Below are 23,767 nucleotides of genomic sequence, written 5' to 3'. Positions count from 1 at the left end.
TGGGAGGTGGATATAGCTCAGTGGTAGAGTGCATGCTTAGTATACACAAGGCCTTGAGCTCAATTCCCTAGTACCTTCATGAAAGAAGGAAAGAAAGAAAGAAAGGAAGGAAGGAAGAAAGGAAGGAAGGAAGGAAGGAAGAAAAAAATACTTAAGCTTAAAAAAAAGCACTATGGGAGGAAAGAGAGGGGAAAATAAACCTTAGACTCTTCATTAAGCTTCTATGTCATTTGCAAATATTTTACTTTAATAAATTAGTGTGTTAGAAATTCAATTTTCTGGTAATAACCAGAAATTTTCTTCTCACTGCTAAAAGTAACTTCATTTATACAAGCCCAGGAGCATAATTACCCTTTCATATGAGGTTGTAATTCTTGTTTCTCAAAGATAATTAACTTATCTTTTCATAACACTTAACAATTTACCATATTCTTTAGACCTCTTAACTTATTCAAGCCTCCCTATCTGCCAAGAGGATATTCAACCCATTTTATAGATAAGGAAACTGAGGCTCAGAGATGAAAGGACTTGCCTTAATCACACACACCAAATCAAGGATGCGAACTCTTTGACACTTGTTCTTTTCACTACACTGTACTAAGTGTGCTCATCTTGCTTTTGATAGTTTAAGTTTTTAAAAGACAAGAAACATATTCTACTTTTCTTTGAGTCCCAGTATATAAAATACTTGGCACACAGTCCTTAATAATGTTCAAAGAATTAAATTTCTCTTAAATGTCATACAAAAGTCACATCTTTTATAAATTACAGGTGAGTGTTTAAAGCTTAAAAGTACACAAAGAGATTGTAATCACCCTGCACAGGACAGACACCCTGTGGGTTCCATGCCAGATATCTCAGCCAAACTCACATCACAGCTAAAGGACATCTGCTGATAAGCTTGTATCCTCTCATGGCTCTGAAACTGCCTAGTGCCTTCCACAATTATACATTTCTCATTAACTCAGTCCACTAAAGCTCACATTAGCCTCCCCTCTCCCCACCAGCCACCAGGAAGGTGTTACTCTGCCTACACACAGGCCAGCCCTGCAGATAAGGAAAAAACCAAAGCACTGACTGGATTCCACTCAATGACCAAGATTCAAGTCTACTGCAACCCAAACTGGAAAACCAGGCCATTCTCAAAGGAGCTAAATGGAGGGGCTGTGACAGAGATGCACCAGGTTCCTTGGGTAAGTCGGAGAAGAAAACATAATCAGCTGTGCTACAACACGGCCTTCTCTACTAGACACAGGCGGGCAGCCTTGGGTTCTTCCGAAACAGATGAACTATTTCTCTGAGGCCTCCCTCCATGCCCCCTTTCCCCACCTAAATCTAATAAAGTTTGTGACTGAAAGCCTTTCTGCACAAAGGTTTGGAATTGGACATTCCACTCATCTAGCAAAACATTTCTGATCCTTTGCATCCTCTCTATCCAAGTGTATAATTACACAAGAAATGACTTAATTGAGGTTAATTTGGCGTTGGCTGGACTTACAACAAGAATGTTATAAGCATTTATGCTCCATAAATTCTATTTGGATAAGCAACTCCAAAATAAAAAAGAATGTCATTCAAGTTTATCTTATACCTTAATATTCTGAAGTTTAAGGGGAGAAATTATATTGAGTCTCTGGGAAATGAATGGCTGGAGGGGGACACATGTAATGTTGAGTTTCTCTCCCTGTTTGGGATAGTCACAAGGTCACTGGTTCTATTTCAGCAGTGGATTAAGCAGAGATATATAAACTACTTAAACACCCTTAGGGATGAATTAGACATTGCCATCATTATGCCATTACTAATGTTTCATTATTCTGTTCCTGTAATAAATTCAGATAGTGAAAATCTAAAGGGCTTTGTTTTTGTGCGCATAAGCGCATTAGCTCACTACCTTTGAAGGATTTTTCTTCCTAGAAGCTGAAAGTAGTTGGCCTTCCTGTCCCAAGGCTGAGTAAGCGAACTGTAGTCTCTAAATGAGCTATAATTACAACTAGCATCATTGCCATCACTGAGTACTAATTTGCAGGACTTATCTTGGTGCTAAATGTTCTTCAGAGCTGCGTTGACAGAAATAACCTATGTCCTTCAAAGGTTTACCCTCTAAAACAGGTAATGCAGACATGAGTAGATGAGAGGAAAAGACAAAAATAAAAGATCACATTAATATTGCATATAGACATAAATGATTTACACAGAATTAGACACCAAAAACTAGCACAAATGCAGGAGACAAGGGGGCTCACAAGACCAAAATCCAGGTTCCTAAGCAGGAGGGACTGAGGTAAGCTATAACATCTCAGCCCTCCCAGGGGTAACAATTTATACAAATAGGAAAAAAATTTACACGAAGAGACATAGATTTCCTAAGGAATGGCAAGTACCAAAGTCCCAGAGGGAATGCATATTCATGTTTCCCAAAAAAGAGAAAAACAAATTCCGAAACTTCAGAAAGGCTGCCAGACAACTATCCCACCAACAGAAACTATGTGTATGAAAGAAGAGGACCACTGAGAGAAAATGAGGGGGAAAAAATTAAGACTCTACCTACTTACAACAATAGATGGCCAAGAAATCGCATTCAGACAGGATTCTAATTTGGGATTCCAATTTTGTCTAACAACTACCAGAGGCAGCTAAGGCCAGCTGTGCCACCATTTAGAAGGATCCCTGTGGTTATTATTGGATGAAAACATTTTGCAAGACAAGTCCCTGCCTCTGAACATCTTAAATTTTGCTATCACATTTGGCTCTCCTGTTTCCAGGCACTAACGTGAAAAATACCAAAGTGGGGAAAAAAAGCAGACTTTATTTTTGGTGATCATTTCATCCTTTCATTCATCAAGAACACATTATGCAACACAGCGTGTAAAAAAGCACACAACGAAACAAATTCAGTTCCAAAGCGTTAAATCTCATCTCTGAGTTACAACAGACATTTCTGTAATACAAAGTAGAATATGATAAGAGCCATATGTGATCCTCTGGAAGTTCAAAGAAAGGTAAGGCTCTTTCCAACCGAGACGATCAAAGGAACTTCCTTGAAGAAAGTGGCTTTTGAATTGCCTTTTGAAGGACAGGCAGCACATAGATATCCTGGGACAGTGTGAGAGGCAGGAGACAGAGGGGTTCTCCAGTTGGGGGAACATGGGAACAAAGGGAGAGAAGCACATGTGCTTGCAACTTCAAGGGGTTTAGCTCGGTTCCAGGAACACAGTTTATGAAAGGCAGTGGCACAAAGAATCTAAACGATGAGTTGGAAAGGACAATGGCAGGTGTCAAATAATAGGCTAATGCGTATAGAACAGACAACAGGGAGTCAATAAGGAGCTCTGAATAGGTAGAACATACAGTTAATACCATATAACTCCCCTTACTCCATTCCCAACTTGAAAAGTTGGCCATTTCTGCACTAGACCAGACGAAAAATCTGCATGTCAGATTCATTCCACAGCCACAGTTTCTTGGAGAGCTGTGAAGCATTCTTCAGCTCTGAATATGAAATCATTTTCCTAGTCTGAGAGGAGAGGACAACTTTCCAAGTGTTCCATTACAGCTCTCAGACTGGAAATAACTTTTGATGAGACTTTTCCAAATGATTTCCTTTATTTAGACTAGTGAAAGTCTCTTCTAGTTCACCAGGTCTTTTCTAATCAAAACATCCTATAATTCATTCTCTCATACATAATATTAATTGGGCTTCTTTAATCTTACTAATAGTTTATCATTTTCTCCAATTTAAAGTATTTTAATTGAATCTGTTGAGTTTGTAAGGAAGGAGGCCATACTAATAAAGTTTATCTTAGACGTTATCCTAAGCAAAGACTGAACCACAGCCGTTGCATGCCACGTAGCAACATTCAGTAAGTACTAAGGTCATTGTTATTGTTACTGAAGATGTAAGAACTGGCAGAGTGATGGAAGGTCAGACATATACTGGAAAACCTTTAAGATAATCTTTAAATCCTTTGCTCTGTCCCTTCAAGAGCCATAGCTTTCCTTTCTCTTAAACTGGCGTTTCTTAAAATACATACTACCTAAGACCTGCATCTAAAGAGATTGAGGATGTTTGTTAAATTGCAAAAATTCTCTGATCCAATCACAAGTACTCAAGAATCTGCATTTTCTTAAATTCCCCAAGTAGGTCTTCTGTCACTAAAGCTTATTCATCATTGCTTTAGATTATACTTCCTACTTTGGATACCTCGATCTCTCTCTTTATTCAATCCACAAAGAGAAGATGCATACCCTTGGTAAGCAAAGACTTAGGAATATTTTTAATTAGGTTTAAAGACACAGACTTACATTATAAACTATAGTTACAGTCTATGCTTTCATGAAAATTTTGCAAGATCCCTGGGGAGTACTCTTTCTATAAAAATGACTCATTGTTTCTTCATCTGAAAAATGGGAGTATGAAACCCTTTCTCCCCCATTACCACATATCTCAAAAACCCTTGTTAATGACGCCTTCTAAATAAGAACAACATACTGAAGATCTCATACAAATAAAACAGAGGAGGGAAAAAAGAAATAGCAGTTCTGAGCCTGATCAGGGCAGGATAAAAAAGAAGAAAGAATAAGCCTTAGATTTTTCATAAAAACAATTATCTATTTCAAGACTTAGATAACAGCGCTAATATTTTTCAATCACTCAAGAATTTGAAAGGATGGCAAGCTCTTACTTTAAGGGTTGCTTTCTTGACTGCAGTTACATCAACTGGATTCCCTGAGACTTCATTTGCCCTAATTCAAACAGTGGGCAAATACATGGGTAAAATTCACAGAATTTCACTAGGTGCTTCCTGAACTTAAAGAAATGTGGTATTTATGAAGGGCATAATTTATGTAAGTGAACCTTCAAAACAGAAAGCATGAAAAGAGAGAAGGAAGCTGCCTAAAGTCAGTAAGTGTCTGACACGGCAAAGAAAGCATCCTTATAAATTTGTAGATACTGACAGGCATATGTAGAATAGATAAACAAGATTATACTGTATAGCAGGGAAATATATACAACATCTTGTGGTAGCTCACAGCGAAAAAAATGTGACAATGAATATATGTATGTTCATGTATAACTGAAAAATTGTGCTCTACACTGGAATTCGACACAACATTGTAAAATGACTACAACTCAATAAAAATGTTTAAAAAAAAAGAAAGCATCCTTATGAACATAACACAAGGAGTGAAATAAGAGAAAAGCTATCAGATCTTAATCATTCCCTTACTACTTCCTTTCGTTTACTTTACGCAAACACTTAAACATAAGCACCAACCTCAAAATACTAAACATCAACATTTTTCCATTACTGTTGTTTACAATACAGAAACCATTAAGATACTGTTCAACTGTAGACCTTGATTTTGATTAAATGCATCATATAGATAGTACAAACCACCTTCTCCATCCTAGGGGATCAAGAAAGTTGTGGGAGGCTGTTCAAAGACAGTATTTCTCTGAAAACTGTAAGAAACTTTTATTTTTAAAATGTTATCATGTAACACTAAAAATCAAGAAATACTTAGGGATAAATTTAACAAAATATTTGCAAGACCTGTACACTAGAAACTTTAAAACATTCCTGCAAGACAGTAAAGACCTAAATAAACAGAGATGTCATATTCACAGATCAGAAGACTTAGGATATCAGTTCTCCTGAAATTGATCTACAGAGTTGAAGCAACCTCTATCAAAAGCCTTTAGGCTTTTCCCTAGAAATTGACAAGCTGATTCTAAAATTTATATAAAACTGCAAAAAAATTAAAATAGCCAAAATAATTTTACGAAAGAACAAATTTGGAATATTCACACTACTCGATTTCAAGACAGTAATCAAAAGAGTGTTGTAGGGATAAAAGGACAGAAATATAGATCAAGAGAGCAAAATATAGAGTACAAAAATAGGCCCACACATGTATGGCAAATTGGTCTGTCAAAGATACCAAGGGAGCTCATAAAAAAAAGGAAGAGTCTATTCAACAAATGGCTGAAACAGTTGAATATACATATGGGAAGAAAAACAGTGAATCTCCAGCCTTACCTCACCCACGTACAAAAACTAACTCAAAATAGATCACAGACTAAATGTAAGAACAAAACACACAAAATTCTAGAAGAAAACATAGGAGATAATCTTTGTGACTTAAATTGTGCAGATTTCTTAGGCCACAGAAATTCACGAACCACTTATAAAATAAAAGAAACTGAATTCTGACTATCAGAAAAGCACTTGTGCTCTGAAAGACACTGTTATGAATATGAAAAGGCAAGACACCAATTAGAAGAAAATATTTGCAAAATCTAGTCTGATAGACTTGTATCCAGAATACCTTTTTAAAAAACTTCTATAGTTCAATAAGACAAACCACCCAATTTTTAAAAATAGGCAGAAGATCTGAACAGATCCTTCACTGAAGAAGATACCCAAATAGCAAACAAGCACATAAAAAGATGTTCAACACCATAAGAGATGCAAATTAAAACCACAGTAAGATACAACCTCATGTCCATAAAAATGGCTAGCATTAAAGAGACAGACAATACTCAAGGGTTGGTAAGGATTTGGAACAACCGGGATTCTATGACATTGTCAAATGGGAATGCAAAATGGTCCAGTAACTGGTGACTTTCATCGTATGTAAAGTATACCTCAGTAAAGATGATTAAAACACAGTATCTTAAAGTAATTTCTTTAGTAATTTTACTTATTTAGTTTGTTACTGAGCACAGTTATTTTAAAAGCTTTTCTTGATAATTCATTGGTTTCATTTGTTATAATTAAAAAGAAATCCACAAGCCAAATAGTCAACTTTGTCAATTAATACTTTTGCAAAGAAATAAAGCACTCCAAGGGGGCCCAATAAACCAATTAGTTTCAGTTTCCAAAGCATTTACATCATAAGTCACTTGTAACTCTATTTAAAGACCTTAAAATCTGGGAATTGTATCCATTTTTCATCAAGGTCTAAGTGTACCTCCATACCTCAAATTATTACTGCAGCTTCACTGTCATGAGATATGCTTAACCACTATCTTCGTCCAATCTACCCTACCTCCCCTGACTCAACACACATCTTCATTTCCCAGATACTCACCTTCTAAAACATAAGCACAAAAACAGTGTGTGCTAACAACCTGAAAACCTAAATCTTAAATCCACGTTCTTATTGGATCTTTTTATGGTTTCTCCTTAGATCTTCCATAATTTCAAATTTAACATAATAAACATACACTCATACTCCCTCCTTTCTAATCAGTGTCTCTTTCATCTTCTGATCACAAGATTAAGATAGTTTCAAGATGCGATCCACATGGTCAAAATGAGTTATTCAATCAGGCTCTCAGACAATGCCCGACAAGGATGGGCTGAGAAGGGAGGTGGAGGAAGCTCCTTTGAAACTGGTTGTTGCTGAGGACATGTGCTAGCTGTGACAGAGATATACACACACAACACCCCATCAACTATGCCTGCACATTTTATAGGATTTTACACGGACTTGGAACATTGTATCTGACAATACAAGCACACATCAACAGCTGAGTGGTTGTGTTAACATTCTTATGAAGAGGTAACAAACATCTGCACGTAATGTTATTTCTAGTACCTGAAGATGCTGCAAGCCATGATGGTCTTGTCCACAGCTAGTACCACCACGTGGACACAATCTCTGCCCCTATATGCTGCTGTCCTTTCTTACAAACCCTAACCATATTTCTAATTTACTCTCCTTCTGTCCCCTCTACCCCCAATAGCTACAGTCTTCACTAAAAATCAAAACCAATTCCTATTTCTCTATTTCAGTGAAATCATCAAAACACTATTTTGCTACTACAGCAGGGATAAAGATAACAGACACTTTGCTTTCCTCAATGACTTCGGAAGATAACTTCTTAAAACATATTACTTAAAAAGTTCATCAAGATCTCCAGGGAATGCTACAGATAAGTAGGAGAGAATATGGGGGCTGAAAACAACTCAATCTTTCCAGAATTTACATTTAAGACGATGTCTTATTCTTCGTTCAGTCTCTTCTTTTGAAAGATTCAGCACTATGCTTTCTAAAGCACGATGGTCACAGCATCCAGCACATGATTCTTCCCAGTGTGTCCTCAATAAATTATTTAATTGACAAATGGATTGATGAAAAGAGCCACAACCACATAGTGATTGGGGTCATTCACTAGTGATTTTTTTTCAAAAAATGTTTCCAAACCATCATGGCATTTTTCAGAATATAAAAATTTTCAGAATTTTTTAGTATCAACTCAACCACTTGCTGCATAATTTCCGGAAAGCCATTTGACTTTTCTTTTTCATGCAAGTTAAACAAAAATAGCCTTCCACAGCAAAGATCATGAGTTAAATATCCAAGTGTTAAAACAATGCAGTGTTTGTATTAGTTGAAATTCTTGGCTAACACACCTTAATAAATCACTTAAATTATTTTCTAACAGACAGCGTCGAAGGTCAACCTCAGTCTAGCCCATATGCATTAAATTGGCTATATGATTCTTCATTTCTTGTAACAGCATCCCCAAGTTTACAAGAGATGCTCATACAATAAAGGTTCTTTCAAACAACATACCCGAGCTATCCAAGCCAGCTCGGGCAATTAGTTCTTTTAAGGGGGTCGGGGATATACAACTGTATTTGTATTACCAGGCAGGAAGGCAGGCAACATGACATTCATTTTGGCAAAAGATAACCTAAACTCTTCAAATCATGCTGAACCCCAGGCTTGCTCTGGTTGTTGATGTCAAATAGTACTTCCAGACAGCATTCGCATCAAGCCGCCAAAAAGGACTTGTTGAAAAAGGAATTATTCCCCTCACCTCTTTAGCTAGCCTTCTCCTCATTTTTTGCCCCCCTCTCAATCCCTGTGGGAGAGGCCAGCATCTTTTCTCCTCACTGTAAGAAATGGATGACAAAGGGAACCTCTGGAAGAGGAAAGATGTCAACTCACTTTTGGATTCAGACTCAACCCTCCACAACTCCAGAGATATTTAACTCTAGAAAGCTCAACATACACAGAGTTGGCATCTGCTCCTCTAACTGCTTCTCTAGTGTTTTAGAATCAAGAAATCAGAGATCTGGAGTCGGTCTTAATGGAAGAGAAATTGCTTTCAGGAGGAAAACTGAAAGAAACTTGTCTTCTTTTTAACAACTAACCTTAATACCTTTCCTCACGTTTGGAGACTAAGAAAAGGAAGACAGTCCCTTTAAAATCTCAAGCAGAAGATAACCCAGAGACAGTCTTGTTGTTATTCAACTGTTTTTCAATTTGGCAAAAATTTATGCCCCAAAGCCAGTTCATGCCGGGCCTGGTCCACTGCCGTAACTCAGAAAAAACTAGTACTATCAACCACCTAAAAGAGTCTTTTCCCAGCTCCAAGTATCACACGAGCTGTCTGTTTAGGAAACACTCAGACCCAGACCCTCTCACTTTACTCTTTGCTTTCCCTCACCTATACAACTAAGTGCTTATTCAGTGAATAAACTAATGAATATACAAACAAAAGCAAGTTTTAATACTGAATACAACCTAAAACGAAACTATAAGACTATCAAAATTGGCGATTGTAGCAGAGAGTAGCTGTTTACTAAACACTTTCTTCTTTTTCCTGGGTCTTCAGGCAGCCTGCATTTCTCATCCTCCTTGGCAGGTCTAGCCAAAGGAGTAAGACTGCAAGTTATACGTTCCACTCTCAAGCCTGGCCAAAAACTCTCCTGGTGTGCACCCACATATTCTTTCTTCCCTGGGGCAAAGTTGAAGCTTTATGTTAAAAACAACCTCAACTGGATCCTTGATTAATTCTGTAGAATTTAACCCCCAATTATCAACACCACCAACTTGGACTGTTATGTGAATGACAAGCTTGTTATGTAAATCACTAAGCATCTTGGCATCTGTAGAGGGTTAGATGGTGTTCCCTACCCCAAAAGATATGTCCTCATCCTAACCCCCGAACCAGGGAATGTGACCTTCTTCCTTTTAGAAAAAGAGTATTTGTGGATATGATGAAGTGAAGGATCTTCAGATGCGATCATCCTGGACTATCCAGGTAGGCTCAAATCCAGTAATAAGTTTTCTGGAAAGAGAAAGAAGAGAAGAAACAGATACAAGAAGGGTTTGGAAAGGCCATGTGAAGACGGAGGCAGAGACTGGAGTCATGTAGCCACAGCCAAGGAATGCCTAGAGCCACCAGAAGCTGGAGAAGACAGGAAGGATTCTCCCCTAGAGCCTTTGCAGGGAACACAGCCCAGTAGACAGCTTGGTCTCTGACTTCTGACTCCAGAACTGTGACGAAATACTTTGTTGTTTTAAGCCACCAAGTTTGTGGTAATTTGTTATGGTCACCCTAGAAATCTAATACAGCATCTGGTATCTAACATTACTCTAACTGATCCTAGAAGTTCCTAACAGATAATGTATCTACACCAAGTGACTTTAAATCACAGTACTTTGCACACCTTTAATAGGAGGCATTCTGAAGACACAAAAGCACAAAAAGATTTATCCTTCATCCAATAATTTAAGTTAGTAATATTTTAGTTAGTAATGATGCTGGTAATTGTTGTTTTGAAACTTGTAATATTATAGGAAAAGACAAATAATTTATGTTACGAATCAAATATTTCAATGAAAAAAGCAGTCACTACAAAATAAAAAATAAGTAAATTAATATTAAAAATTGATTTGGAAATATCAATATGAACCATAATTTTTTGGACATACATTTTCAAGGTCTAGACACTTAAACTGAGAAGCAAATTCATTCAGCAGCTGTAACAACCTAATAATATGACAATCTCCAATACCATCCCCCACTAAAAGGAAGAGGGCTCCTTGGAGAAATATAATATTCTAGGTCAGGGGCAAGGAAAGTACAAGCTAAGCCAAAAAAAAAAAACTATTTTGCACCATAAAACAAGCTTGTAAAGATTAATAGGGTCATCTCAAAAACACAGAGGAGCCAGCAAAAAAGAGATCCCAAGTGTCAAAGTGCTGATAATGTGAGCCTCAAAAAAAAAAAAAAAATCCTATTCATTGAAACACATTGACTCTGAAAACCCATGGATTCTAAATGATATTTACAAAAGTCAAAGAAAACTCATTTGCCACCTTTTGAGGTATCTGTGAAGCTAAACCATTTCTTTGAAAAATGACAATTGAGGGAAAGAATTACAAGAATAAATATATTCCAGGGTAAACCAAGACCAGGTAAAAGCTCTATTGGCTGGCTTAATGTTGAAGGGAAATAAAATTATAAAATCTTTTCTTTTTCCCTACAACTCCTAATGAAACTGATTCAGCAAAAAACTACCGATTGGTTTTAAAATTCACTAGGTACAAGGCTGATAGGTAATTAGATGTATATATGATGCCAAAGTAACACTCCACAGATTCCATTCTGCATAAAGGAAAAACGTTATACAACAGAGGAATTAGGTTGTCATCTGATCCTTTGATCTATATTATCTTATGACGAGACATCAAATATTATTTGTCTCTTATGATATTCCAAAGATGTTCACCATCAATCTATCATGTCTTGACACCTAACTTCTGGTTAATGGAAATTCAGGAGCTCAGACACATCTAGGAAACTATCAGGTAAATGCAGGAAATAAAACCTTCTATAAAATGGCTTGCTTGGTCTCATGAACACCATGAATAAAAGCCTGTTCTAGGTTAAAAGAAAATTAAAGAACATAATAGCCAGATCCAATATGTGACTAATTCTGGGCTAGATTCTCATTTGAACAACATTAGGTGGGAAGAATGTGAAGGAAATTGTGAAATGTGAACTGGGCAATGGATGATATTAAGAAATAACTCATTTTAATTGTGATGACTTCATCTGGATACAAAAGAAAATTGTCATTTTTGGAAGATGCATAGTGAATTTTTTAAATGATAAACTAGAAAAGAAAATGTCAAACAAAAAATCCAACTAATACATAGTCAAAAGGAGGATTACACAGAAGGGAAAGACCAAATAGCAAAATGATTTTTAAAAAACTAGGGGTTTGAAACACAGACTTTAAAAGGAATTCAAAAGATCCCCAAACCTAGTAATGATTTAAAAATAAATACCAATTCAACATATCAGAGAGTTATGGAAAGAGAGTAAAAATTCAAACAATGTAACATCAAACAGTATTAAATACAGTAATAACGTCAGCTAGCCAGAGGACTGAATGAGGGGGAAGGGGAGATAGGCTGTCTGCTGACCCAACAGCTGGAAGAGCCCAAATGAAGTGAGTGTGGCTAAATGTAGACTCAAAGCCTGAAACTTGGGCACAGAGGCTGATCGCAGATTAAATCTGGAGTCTGGGAGCAAGAGGAGTCAGGGTAGAGTAAGGGGAAGGCTACTGTTGCATCACTGCCTTTTCCTTCAACTTCTTCCCCATATGTTGCCCATGTGCTCATTCCAATGACTAACATGGCAGCCATCACTCAAGCAGGCTACAGCCAACACTCAAGTAGGCTACAGCCCACCCTCCCCACCGTTTATTTCCCCTGGGGCTCCAAGGACAAGCCCTCCCTCACTACCTGGAATCTGAAAGTCTACAGGAAATAATTTATCAGTATCCAATAATACTTGCTTACCTGGCAGACAAGAGCTCTAACTGGCTCACAAAAACAGTTTTAAAAAGAGAGAGATATGTGTGCTCTTCAATATTTTAGGAAATTTGATTCCAGTGGCAAATTGGCTTAATAATATGTTACCCAATAAGGAACTTCCTTGTCTTTTAAAAGAAATAGTATTAGAAAATAAGTAAAGGGTTTAAAACTAATTATATTCTTAATGATTAAATACATTCAAATGATATAGGCCAGTTGAGTTGAAAAAGATGAGAGGGCAAGTCTCACTTTAATAGAGTAATGGAGTATCTTAGGGGACTGGAGTATTTTAGTGCCACTGGCCTGACCCAGCGCTGGCTGAGTTGGCAGCAAGGGCCTTTCCTAAGCAGGACACGTGCCAAGCCTTGAGGGCTGCAATCTGATCTCCCTGAAGTGCTTAACACAGGAAGCTGAGTCTAAGTGGGTATGATTTCCTGCCACCTCTTCACTCTCCCCTTCTTTGTTTTTATTGTTTTTAATCTCCTTCTCCCATTTCTTTCCATACAAGTGAAGGAGGGGAAGACCCCCATCTCTCACTAGGGTACCATACAAAGCAACAGCCAGCCACTAGAAAGCAAGGTCAAGCCAGGCCAAACCACCCCCAAAAAATAACAAAGTGTTATCACCAGCAAAGCCACAGGGAAGCTTTCTAACCCAGCTCAGGTGTGGTACTGCTAACGTTTTTGAGATTGGATTATATATATCATGGAGTCTACACTCATTCAGTATTAGTCATCTAAACGTCCCGAATTTCTGACTAACCACTTCCACTTACTTATTCAGCCGATGGCACAGTTACGAACCATCACCATCATAAGTTCTATAGACCCTCCTCACCCCAACACACCAAAATCACCTGAGAAGTCACTGAATGAAGTCTTGATGACAGACCCTTACCTACTACAATTTTTGTTCCAATGGATTGTTTCCAGGCCCATAATAACTGAAAGAAAGGGCTTGTGACTGGAGTTTGGAATTGGTGTTCTTGTCTCACTAGCCGAGGTGGCCTTAGCATGGGCCTAGTCATTTATGTTCTTGAACCTCAGTTTCATCATCTATAGAATAAGGTGTTTAGTGAACAGGTAGGGGAGGCAAAAGGATTTCTTCTTTATTACACATGCTCCAACACAGTTAATTTTTTTTTTGATAAGTATGTGTTAACTTTTCCTATAGAAAAAATTTCAAGAGTGGATTGAAATAAATGGCCTCTAGGAACCCTTTCAGATATAATGATCTGAAAGTCTTAAGTTCATCCAGGATCTCTGAAGCTCCCTATATGCACCCTTTACCCTTAACTGGTGGAAAACAGTTAAGACCCCAAGCCAAACAGTGTAGCACAGGGACCGTGTTTAGGAAGCTGGGAAAATTGAGGCAGGGGTGAGAGTGAGGGCTTTCTCTCTCCGCATAGGTAGAAAGACCTCTGGAAGAGCCCTCTGACTGCCATGCAGCTCGGGGATTTCCATCTGCAGTTGTTAAAAGAACTCTATTTCCAGCTTTTTACTCTCATACAGTCATCTCATGCTATTATAAAACTAGCCTATAAAACAGAGTCCTCAAATTGATGTCCACATAGGAACTCTGCCTACTTAGTACAGCACAGAAATTTTTCTGGGATGCACCTTACACCACCCAAAACCCAGCAGGGAAGCCTTCTTTAGCTTCTACTGTCCCACTCAGAGTTATACCATTTTCCCGTGTGTAAGCTTTGAGACCCATTCGAAGCTCAGGTCATCTTTTTACTTATACAGTAATCTAAAAGGGCTAAAAGACACAGCCAGAACACTGCTACTCTAGAAAGCTCTTGGGGATGGGACTCAACCCCTTCAAAACTTTTATTTTGCTCCTGAAATTAGCCAAAGAACTAGATTTTCAGTAGACCACAGGAAGGTGGAGACAGAGCTTCATAGCAGCTCTGCCTCTATAAACTCCTTCTTGTCTACATCAGACACCCTTCCCTCTTTAAAGAATTTTCCAGAACTGAGCAATTGATGTTTAGTTTCACTTATCACAAGCAAGTTACATCAACAGGTAGAGTAAGGTGAAAAGGATCAACAAACAGTAAACCTCTACCTCCAGGCTACCTTTCCCACCCACCTCCTTCTCCCTTCTGCCTTCTCCTCCTTGCCCACTGTCTCCTAAACATGACTGAGCTATTCTCTCCCTCATTCAACACACTTTCAATAAGCACCTACTATGTTTCAGGCACTAAACAAGGTATTGGAGGTACACAAATATCAACATGGCCCATGGCCTTAACTCATATCTTGGTGGAAGAGACATATTTAAATAATTACAGAACAAAATTACAAACTAATGCAGCCACATCCAAGTGTGGAAAAGCTGATGCTCCCAATGAAATGGTGAATTATATTCAACTGAATTGAAAGCTGAATCATGATAAAGCCTTTATTCCCACCCTCCACATATGCTTCCTTAAAGAAAAACAACAGATGTGATGCACTGACTTGCACACTGTCCATAGCAGACAGAAAATTTAAGTGTTATTCTCAGTGCAAACATAATTTCTGTTCATCCAGAATGCTGACATAATTTATGCTCACCTTGTTCAAAAAGAAGACTTAAAAAGAAAAAAAGTCTTGTAAAGCTTTTGTAAGTGAGGAAATCAGTGTGGAAGGAAAATGTGGGCAGGAAAAAAATTCAATGAAGCCAGGGATGAGGCTGGTAAATGAAACATATGCCACTAAGATACTGTGTATTCAGTAAGGGCAGACCACAAATTTGGCTTATGGCATTCCAGCACCCGACGGAAAAAAGGAGAAACATGACTAGTTTCATGATTCATAGTGTCCACATGATAATTTTTCATGGAACTGAAACCTGAAGTAGTCTCTTTCTGGGTCCGCCAAAACCCTTAACTCTTGTTCACATACTTTCAGAATTAAATTTCTGTAATATCCTATTTCACTTTGCACACCTTGCCTGTAATATGTATTTTAAATAACAGAAAATATATCTGTATTATTTGCTTTAAAAGAAATAAAATTAATATTTGTATTTGGCAGGCCGTTTGTGCACAAAGCACCAGGGGCCAGGGAAGGTAGTGTGTGTCAGGAAGCGGTCACAGTGTGCCACAGCCTTGTTTTAAGTCTTCATAAGGAAGACAAGAGGTTTGCCTTGACGTTTTCTTGCACTGAAAAATCTACTGCTGTGGATTTTCCTGATAGTGTCATGCCACATGTATTCAAACTTTAGTATGTCTGGGTAGTATATGATGACTGATTCAACACAATAAAGTTCTCTGAATCTTTGAAAACTTGGCAGTACAAATAATCACGGTTCCAATATTTAATATCTAGACTCCTCATCAGGAGAAGCAGTCATACCAGTTATGAAGCACTTATGATATGCCAAGTGTTACTCTCTGTTCTTTACACATATCGCCTCCAATCTTCAAAATAATTTCAGGATGTTAAATTTTATATAAATTTTACAGATGAGGAAAAATGTAGATTGTTAAGTAGCAAATATCTTTATTTTTAAATTTTATGTTATAAATTTTCAAAAGTCCACTTAAGTTGAGAGTATGCTTACTAGACCCCCAACCTATCCTACCAAAATTCAACAATTAAAGATTTTCCCACATTTCCTTTATCTATTGTTTTTTTTTTGATGACATATTTTACAGCAAACTCCAGTCACATCATTTTACCCCTACATTAGTACACATTTTGTAAAAAATAAGCACAGATTCTTTCATAATGGCAATGCCAAAAACAAACCTAACAAAGTCAATGATAATTTCTTGCAATCATCTAATAATTTCTTTGGAGTCACTGGTCAAGTATCTCCAATTTTCTCAAGAAGTCTTTTTTTATAGTTAGTTTGTTCAGATTAGGATCCAAAGGAAATTCACACATTTAGTTATTTCTTTTAAGATCTCTGACCCTCTTTTTTTCCTATCTCCAACTGCTGTGGAAGCAACTACCCCATCTTTTGAGATATAATTCACATATCATAAAATTCACTTATAAAGTGTACAATTTTATTAGTATATTCACAAGGCCATGCAACCATCATGCACAGAGAACCAAGGGAGCTGTCTCAGGAGGAATTATAACAGTCCCCAGAAATTTTTAGTGTGCAAGGGGTGTGGGGGACACAATCACCCTGAAGACACCCACGGCACAAAATAAAAGAGCTGATATATAATATACAGAGCCTATCTTTACTTTAGAGGGTAAGCCTTCTAAGCTTAAAACAACTGGCCTGTACTAGCCCCAGAGTAAAGTTCCCCACAAATTACTATCAATTACAGCAAAATACCATATACCATTTAAAAAGAATGAAGTAGAGACACATATTGACAAAAATAAAGAGTACGTGTGGGTATTCACACATTTTTTAAAAACTGAAAACATACGAAAAGCTGGATGGAGGTACTTTAAAATCTTACCAGTGGACCTCTAAAGTGTAGAATTTGGAGGGTAGGGAGAAAGAAAATGGAGAATTCCACTTTTTATCTTATGTCTCTCTGAAGAGTCTGAATTTGTTATGAGTTAGTGATAAAATACAAAAACCTGAAAAGTTGCTAAAATATGAAATAATTTTTTAATCAGCATAAGCAATGTTTCTTTATAAATAATTCACCTTCTGGCATGAATATACATCAATACACACAAATAGGGAAGCCAGCTAAATTAGAGGACCTGCTAATTACTATTAGAGGACATCTCGAATCTAATTCAAGAAGAATAAACTGCCATGTAAGGTAAACAGAAAAAGATCAGCTGAACTTGGTTTGCCCACTTCACCAGATTTACCAGAAAATTTAACTACAAAACATCTGAAAATAAGGGAGAGAATTAAAATAGCACAAGAATAAAGAAGTCATCTTCTAACTTTTCCTTCAGTCATAAGAAATAGGAAGGTAAAGATTCACAAGACAGAAATCCACGCATCTCCTGGAAAAAGTCTGACATATTTAGGGAGGAAATCTAGTTCTCCTCCCTCATTATTTCTTGATAGAAGCTTCAGTGTTTCTTACCTGATCACAAATCAGTTCCCACTTTTTCTCATTGTCATACTGCCGCAGTAACCTGGCTTTGTCAGGGGGTAAGTTCATAGCATTCTGTTAAAAAAAAAAAAAAAAGAGTCATGTCACATTCCACAACAGACTGCTAAGTGGGAAATTCATGGGGCAGACCAAAGAATACTACTATGGTTCTTCTATGACTTCAACTCCTAGCATCTGATTAAACAGAAACACCCTACAGAAGTCATTTTAGCATTAAATCGGTTGAATGAGAGGGAATAGACTCTGAAGTCCTAGGCTAGGACATCGAAGTGGTCTGCTCCGAACTACAGGCGTGCATTTCAGCAAAGGTAATGCATTATTTCTTCATTTAATAGCAGGTTCCCAGTCTACTTAGCAAAAGGTCAGAGTTTATTGTTGAGAAGGTTTTGTCTCAATTTTTTTCCCCAGGCACAAAAATCTTTCACTTGGACAGCGGCAACTTGATTTTGTTATCCTTCCCAAAACTGGCTTAGAAATCACAAACCAGTACCAGAAAAGAACTCAGAAGACCATGTGTCCAGTTTCCTGCCACCAGGCACCTATTTTATTGCTCCTTGCTTCCCTGGCTACCCCAAACTGAGAGTACAGATGCTCTCTTTGGCAATCTTTCCTGTACTTCTTTTTTTCTAATAGCACTTTTTAAAAATTGAAATACAGTTGACATACAATATTGTGTTAGTTTCAGGTACAGTGCATAATGATTTGACATTTGCGTTTATTATGAAATGATCACCACAGTAAGTCTAATAACCATCTGTCCCTACGAAGTTATTACAATATTATTGACCATATTCCTTATGCTGCATATTATATCTCCATGACTTATTATATAACTGGAGGTTTGCACCCCCAATTTCTTTTTAAAGTACTGCAGCCCCACCAGACACAGAAAACATCAAAAGAAAACTCAATGAACAGAACCATTGATAACATTAATTTTTACTCACTTTGATAGACAACTATGCATAAAAGAACCAATGGAAAAAAGGAAGAAGGAAACAATATAATTGGTTTTTATTCCCTCCATAAGATGACAGCACTCCTTCAGGACATATGTTAACATCAGCAACTGCAATTCTCAGTTCAGCTATATTGGTTTATGAAGTTGAGTTTGCAGTGAGAAATTGACCATGAGCTAATAAAAGAGACGTCTAAACATCAGTCCTCATAGAACCGTCCTCAGTCAATACAGCACATCTTCTGAACTGGTACTCATGGATTTTCCCTAAGTACATTTACACGTTATTAGTCAAGTGTTCCAAGTAACCAATCATACACATTTTCAGGATACTTGGGTTGGGTCTGGGTGAGATCTTTGGGCACAGAACATGGCAGATTGAGAGAATCCAGAGGAAATTCCTGTCTGTTCCTTTGTCTTCCAAAGCTCCTACACGCTAAACAACTGAGCTAACTAAGTAGTCTGTTAATATCTTACATCTATTAACTGTCCTGTCTAACCCCTTGTATCGACACTCAAGTCCTCTAAATCATCTCTGTCTCATAACAAACAGGACTTGGCTTACAGGGCGAAAGTTCCCCTTGCCACCATTCCTGTCTCATGTCATCCAATGAAACAAATTTAACAGGGGAAAGGGTGGGTGAGTTATTCTGTTTTAATAGCCCAGAATTAACCTTTGATGATTCTGAAAGATACAACTCAAGCATTTTCCTCAAAGCTCAGTCTAGCATCCAGATTGGTATTCCTAACTGGGTAGTAGATGTATACCACTTACTAATTTGAACCTAACCCATTTGAATCTAATAACCTGTCTTCAGAATATTAATTTCTTAATAACCCCCAAAGCTGACAACATAATTAGAAGAGCTTTGGACTTCAGAGTTTTCAATCATACTGCCAAGGCTTCTCCAAAGACCTATCTAAATGGGAACAATATTTTTATATAGCCTATCTCCATGGAATATCTACTTGAATTAGAATAGAAAAGAGCTACTTATATTTATTTGTAATTACAATTTTACAACATTCAACAATCACCCCTGGGATAGGGCAAAGCAGAATTCCACGTGTGTCCTGAGGGAGCCCAACATCACAGACCATTAAAAGCAGTCCATCATTGCTTATTTGCACCCCAGGGATGGATTATTTCTTCTTAAACTGATTTTGACCCTCACGTTAGTGCTCCTGGGTGTGATTATGCATAAAATAAGGACAAAAAGATAATGAGGTGGGTTAAATGAGTTTTTCTACCAGTTCCTTTCAATCTCCCATGATAGAAAGGGGATAAGACAAATAACTACTGAACTCCTACATGGTGCCAGCCAAGCACTGTATGAGGCACTCTGCATATAAAATTTCCTCTAATCTTCATAACAAGCCCGTGGGATAGATACAGTTTTCCCCATTTTACATATGGGAAAGCAGACCTAGGAGTGCTTGCTCAAGGGTGGACAGCTTGACAAAAGAAAATAGGACCTAAACTTAGCCTGTTGGACTCCAAGACAAACACTGAAAACGCCTCCAAGCTTTTCTTTTTGCAGCAAAGCAAAATGGCACATAACTGATTTTCTGTTAGTCCTCTGCAAGACACTTAGGCAGAAGCAGTTTGCAAATATTGCTACGGAAATTAGATGCAGGCCTGGTTGTTACTGTAAAGAGAAAGCCAAGATGCTCCTTTCCAGATCAACTTTCATTTTAATAAAACAGTCTTTCATTCAACCAATGTTTATGAAGCACCGCTCTTGTACAAGCACTGTGTTCCACAGCACAGCGGGAACCAAACAGATACAGTCCCCATGGAGCTTCATATTATATACAGTGAGAGAAAGATGAAACAGATTCGACTTTTCAAACTCTGATAAATCTTGAGAGATTATTAGAGGACAACTTTAGATCAGATGATCTGGAAATATCTCTCAAGAAAAAAGTAACAATTAAGTTAAGTTCTAGAAATGAGAAGGGGCACGCCAGGTGAAGAGTGGGTGGCAACATTCCGGGCAGAGAAAACAGGGAAAAGAGCTAAGGCAGGGAACCGCCGGGCACATTAACGAGCTGAAAGAGAGCAGCGCGGCTGGAGAGAAAGTGAAAGTGGGGCATGAAGGGAAGACAAAGTTGGAGGGGGAGTCAAGCTATGTCATGCCCAGCCACGGTGGTCGGGGTCAATGCTTTTCCCTTCATCTCGAGTGCAACGGGAAAGCAGTGAAGGTTTGTAAGCAGGAGATGACATAATCAGGTTATGTTTTACAAAGATCACTGTGGGTGCTCTGCGGAGAACTGATGAGAAACAGCAGGCGTGGAAACAGGGAAGCCAGTTAGGAGGCGAGGGCAGTAGTTGGAATGAATGGAGGTCACTTGGACAAGGCTAATGACACACCACCCGAAGTCAGGTGGACGAATGTCAGAAATATGTGAAACTGACTGCATACCTTAAGGGCTGAGGGAGGATGTCAAGAATTAATACCTCGCTTCTACCTTGAGTCACTAGGTGAATGGTGTTCTGTTATTAATGAGAGGGGCACACTGCAAAGGCGGCGCAGATCTGGAGAAGGCGGTGAAGAACAAGATTTTTAAATGGCCCTGTTTAGGCCTACGATAGTGATGGGAAATCCAAGAGAACAGTCAAGTAGGCAGGTCAGAAGAAAGGTCTGCATCTTTCTGAAGGAGAAGACTCTCTAAACAAGGGATTCTTTTTGAGCCTCATGACTAGTTACTGTCAGAGTTGTTCAGCATCAATACATCAAAACGAAAACTGCACTTGGTAATCATTCACCAAGCATCTGCAATAACCTCTTCCACAAGTCAAGCCTCTGAGCTGTTCAGGCAGATATTCCTCAGCTTATAATTCTACAGAGACCATGAGGAAGCAGCTCCATTTAAAATCAGACCCTCCACAGAGACCTGGCTCAAGTTCAGGGATGTTGGGATTAGCTGGCAATAACTGCCCTTAGACTTTCAGAGCAAACTCATTCTTTTTGTGCTGTATAGGGCAGGACTCTGGAGTGCACGCTCAATGTTTGTGCAGGTAATTCCTAAGAGTCTAAGCTATTTTCTCAGGAAAATATTGGCTCTCTCCAGGCCCCTTTACTGCCTGGAGAAAAATGGACTGCCCTCCTGTTTGACTGAAAATGTACCGCCTCCAAGTTGTCCTAACACAGTGACGATTCTACCTTATCTAGACTTAGTGATATCTTGACATATGGCCCTCCTTCCCTTCCTTTCCTCCATCAATCCATCCATCACGTACTGGTGTCAGGATACCTGCAGTGCAGGCACAGGAGAGAACTTAATCATGAAGTTGCTGCACTCAGTAACACGCCAAAGGTTCACTGAAGACTTACGACATTTGAGTGGGGAAGTATAGTGGAGGTTACTTATTTTCTAAGTTGTACAAGTTCCTAGTTCAAACAAATGAGATCACCAAAAACCATTTTTTCCTGTAAGGAATGTCCCTTTCTCTCCTTTCAACCTGGCAAACTTTAAGAATCAGCTCAAATATCATTTATCATTAGAACCTTTTCCCAATTACTCAAGAAGACACTCTCTCTCGCTGGGCTCTGACAGCACTGCATACATCTCTCCTTTACAGCACCTTACACACTGTACCCTAACCATCTGTCTAACTCAACCCCCCACTGCACTAAGTACTTCAAGGACAAGGATTTCTTCCATTAATCCCTAAGGTCTGACGAGCATGTGGCAATCAGTAGGCACTAAGCAGGTCGCTGAGAAAGTGAGAAGCAAATCAACTCGGTCATACTGTTCAATCTGAAAATATCCTCACTGACTTAGCATTTACACTTCAGCTACTAACAAAGTCTGTATACCACAGAGCATTTCTGTTTCTTACCAAATCTCAGTCAAGAATCACATCTATTAGTTATCAGTAACTAGCTTCCAAACAAGAATTCGTAGGGGGGAGGGGGGATCAAGTTCAATTTAGCAACATTTCCTTGAAGAGAGAAATATTTTAGGCATTCTTCTGCTACATATAATACAGTTCATGGAGCCTGAACTTTGTTTTGTTTCTGTTGCCAGTAAATTCAAATCAGTATTAAATGTAGTAATGATCTAACCCAAGGAGTCGTTACATTTATGGTCAATATACTGGTTTTATCCTTACCTGTGCTAATTCACATTGTTTTTAAATGTGCTTTCCATCTCAGAATCTTAAAAACAGAAGGTTTAATGGCTAAATAACAATGGAATATGCAAGTTTTGGGGGTACTTCATGGAGAAACTAATGGTTACAAAGAGCCTCAGAGTCAACACTTCAGAAGTGATACTTAGGGATTACCACATACAACACAGTTGGGGTGAAGGTACCCAAATCGTTCAGAAACAAACAAACCTATGCCCTAAGAATAGAGTTTTCTGGTCTCAGCTCTTTTAATCCTGACAACAAAAACTTGCAAAATATCCCTGTTTTCCTCTGATATTCTCAAGGCCTCAGCTGAGAAACCCACAGCCATACGCAGACACAGGAGTGAAAGTGAATCGTATCAAATAACACCTTATGTAATATACCTTTGTTCTTATAATCTCTAAATTAAAGCTTTCAGGTATTAAGTCCCCAGATTCTACAACAGAAACTCCCATATTACATAACCACCTGCATAGAAAGAAGAAAGAACACGGATTTTACAAGCAGTGTTGCTTATGGAAGCAAAGATGTGATGAGAAAGAGCTTAGGCAATCTTTGACAGTTCTTGAACGATAAACGTATAAATGTTTTACAGAAACTCAAAACAAGAAGCCATTATTATTTTTTTTAATGTCTGGTAAGAAGCACACAAATATAAAAATGTGCCCTTTTAACCATGTTTAAGCATACAATTCAGCTTGTGTTAACTATAGTCACAGTGTGTGTAACAGATTTCTACATCTCTTTCATCTTGCAAAAATGAAACTCTATACCCACTGAACAGTAACTCCCCTTCCCCCTACTCCCCAGAACCAGTACTTTTTGCTACAAAAAAGCAAGGAAAAGTGATGGATTCCAACTGGATGACCGGGCAGCACAGTAACGAACTGCATTTAACGAGGCAGCGTGGGGCAGGGATTCACTAGGGCTCTGCAGTTCGACCAACTGGATTCCAACCCTGACTTTACCACCATTATTGGTATCTTGGGCCACACAACTC

General features: G+C 38.2%; 1 protein-coding gene across 5 annotated transcripts in view; it reads right to left on the bottom strand.

Annotated features, from left to right (window-relative positions):
• The window catches only part of FMNL2 (formin like 2), a 366,592-nt gene that overhangs the window by 98,820 nt on the left and 244,005 nt on the right, over window positions 1–23,767 (bottom strand). For all 5 annotated transcript variants that reach the window (XM_072960970.1, XM_072960969.1, XM_031678518.2 and 2 more), the window contains one exon: window positions 17,639–17,722. In XM_072960970.1, the coding sequence (XP_072817071.1) occupies window positions 17,639–17,716 (78 nt within the window). In that variant the 5' untranslated portion in view covers window positions 17,717–17,722. The remainder of the gene's footprint in view (window positions 1–17,638; window positions 17,723–23,767) is intronic.

This window comes from Vicugna pacos, chromosome 5 (assembly GCF_048564905.1).
Source record: "Vicugna pacos chromosome 5, VicPac4, whole genome shotgun sequence".
Classification (NCBI taxonomy): Eukaryota; Metazoa; Chordata; class Mammalia; order Artiodactyla; family Camelidae; genus Vicugna; species Vicugna pacos.
The sequence above is the reverse complement of the archived record's forward strand: the minus strand, read 5'-3'. Positions and strand labels throughout refer to the sequence as shown.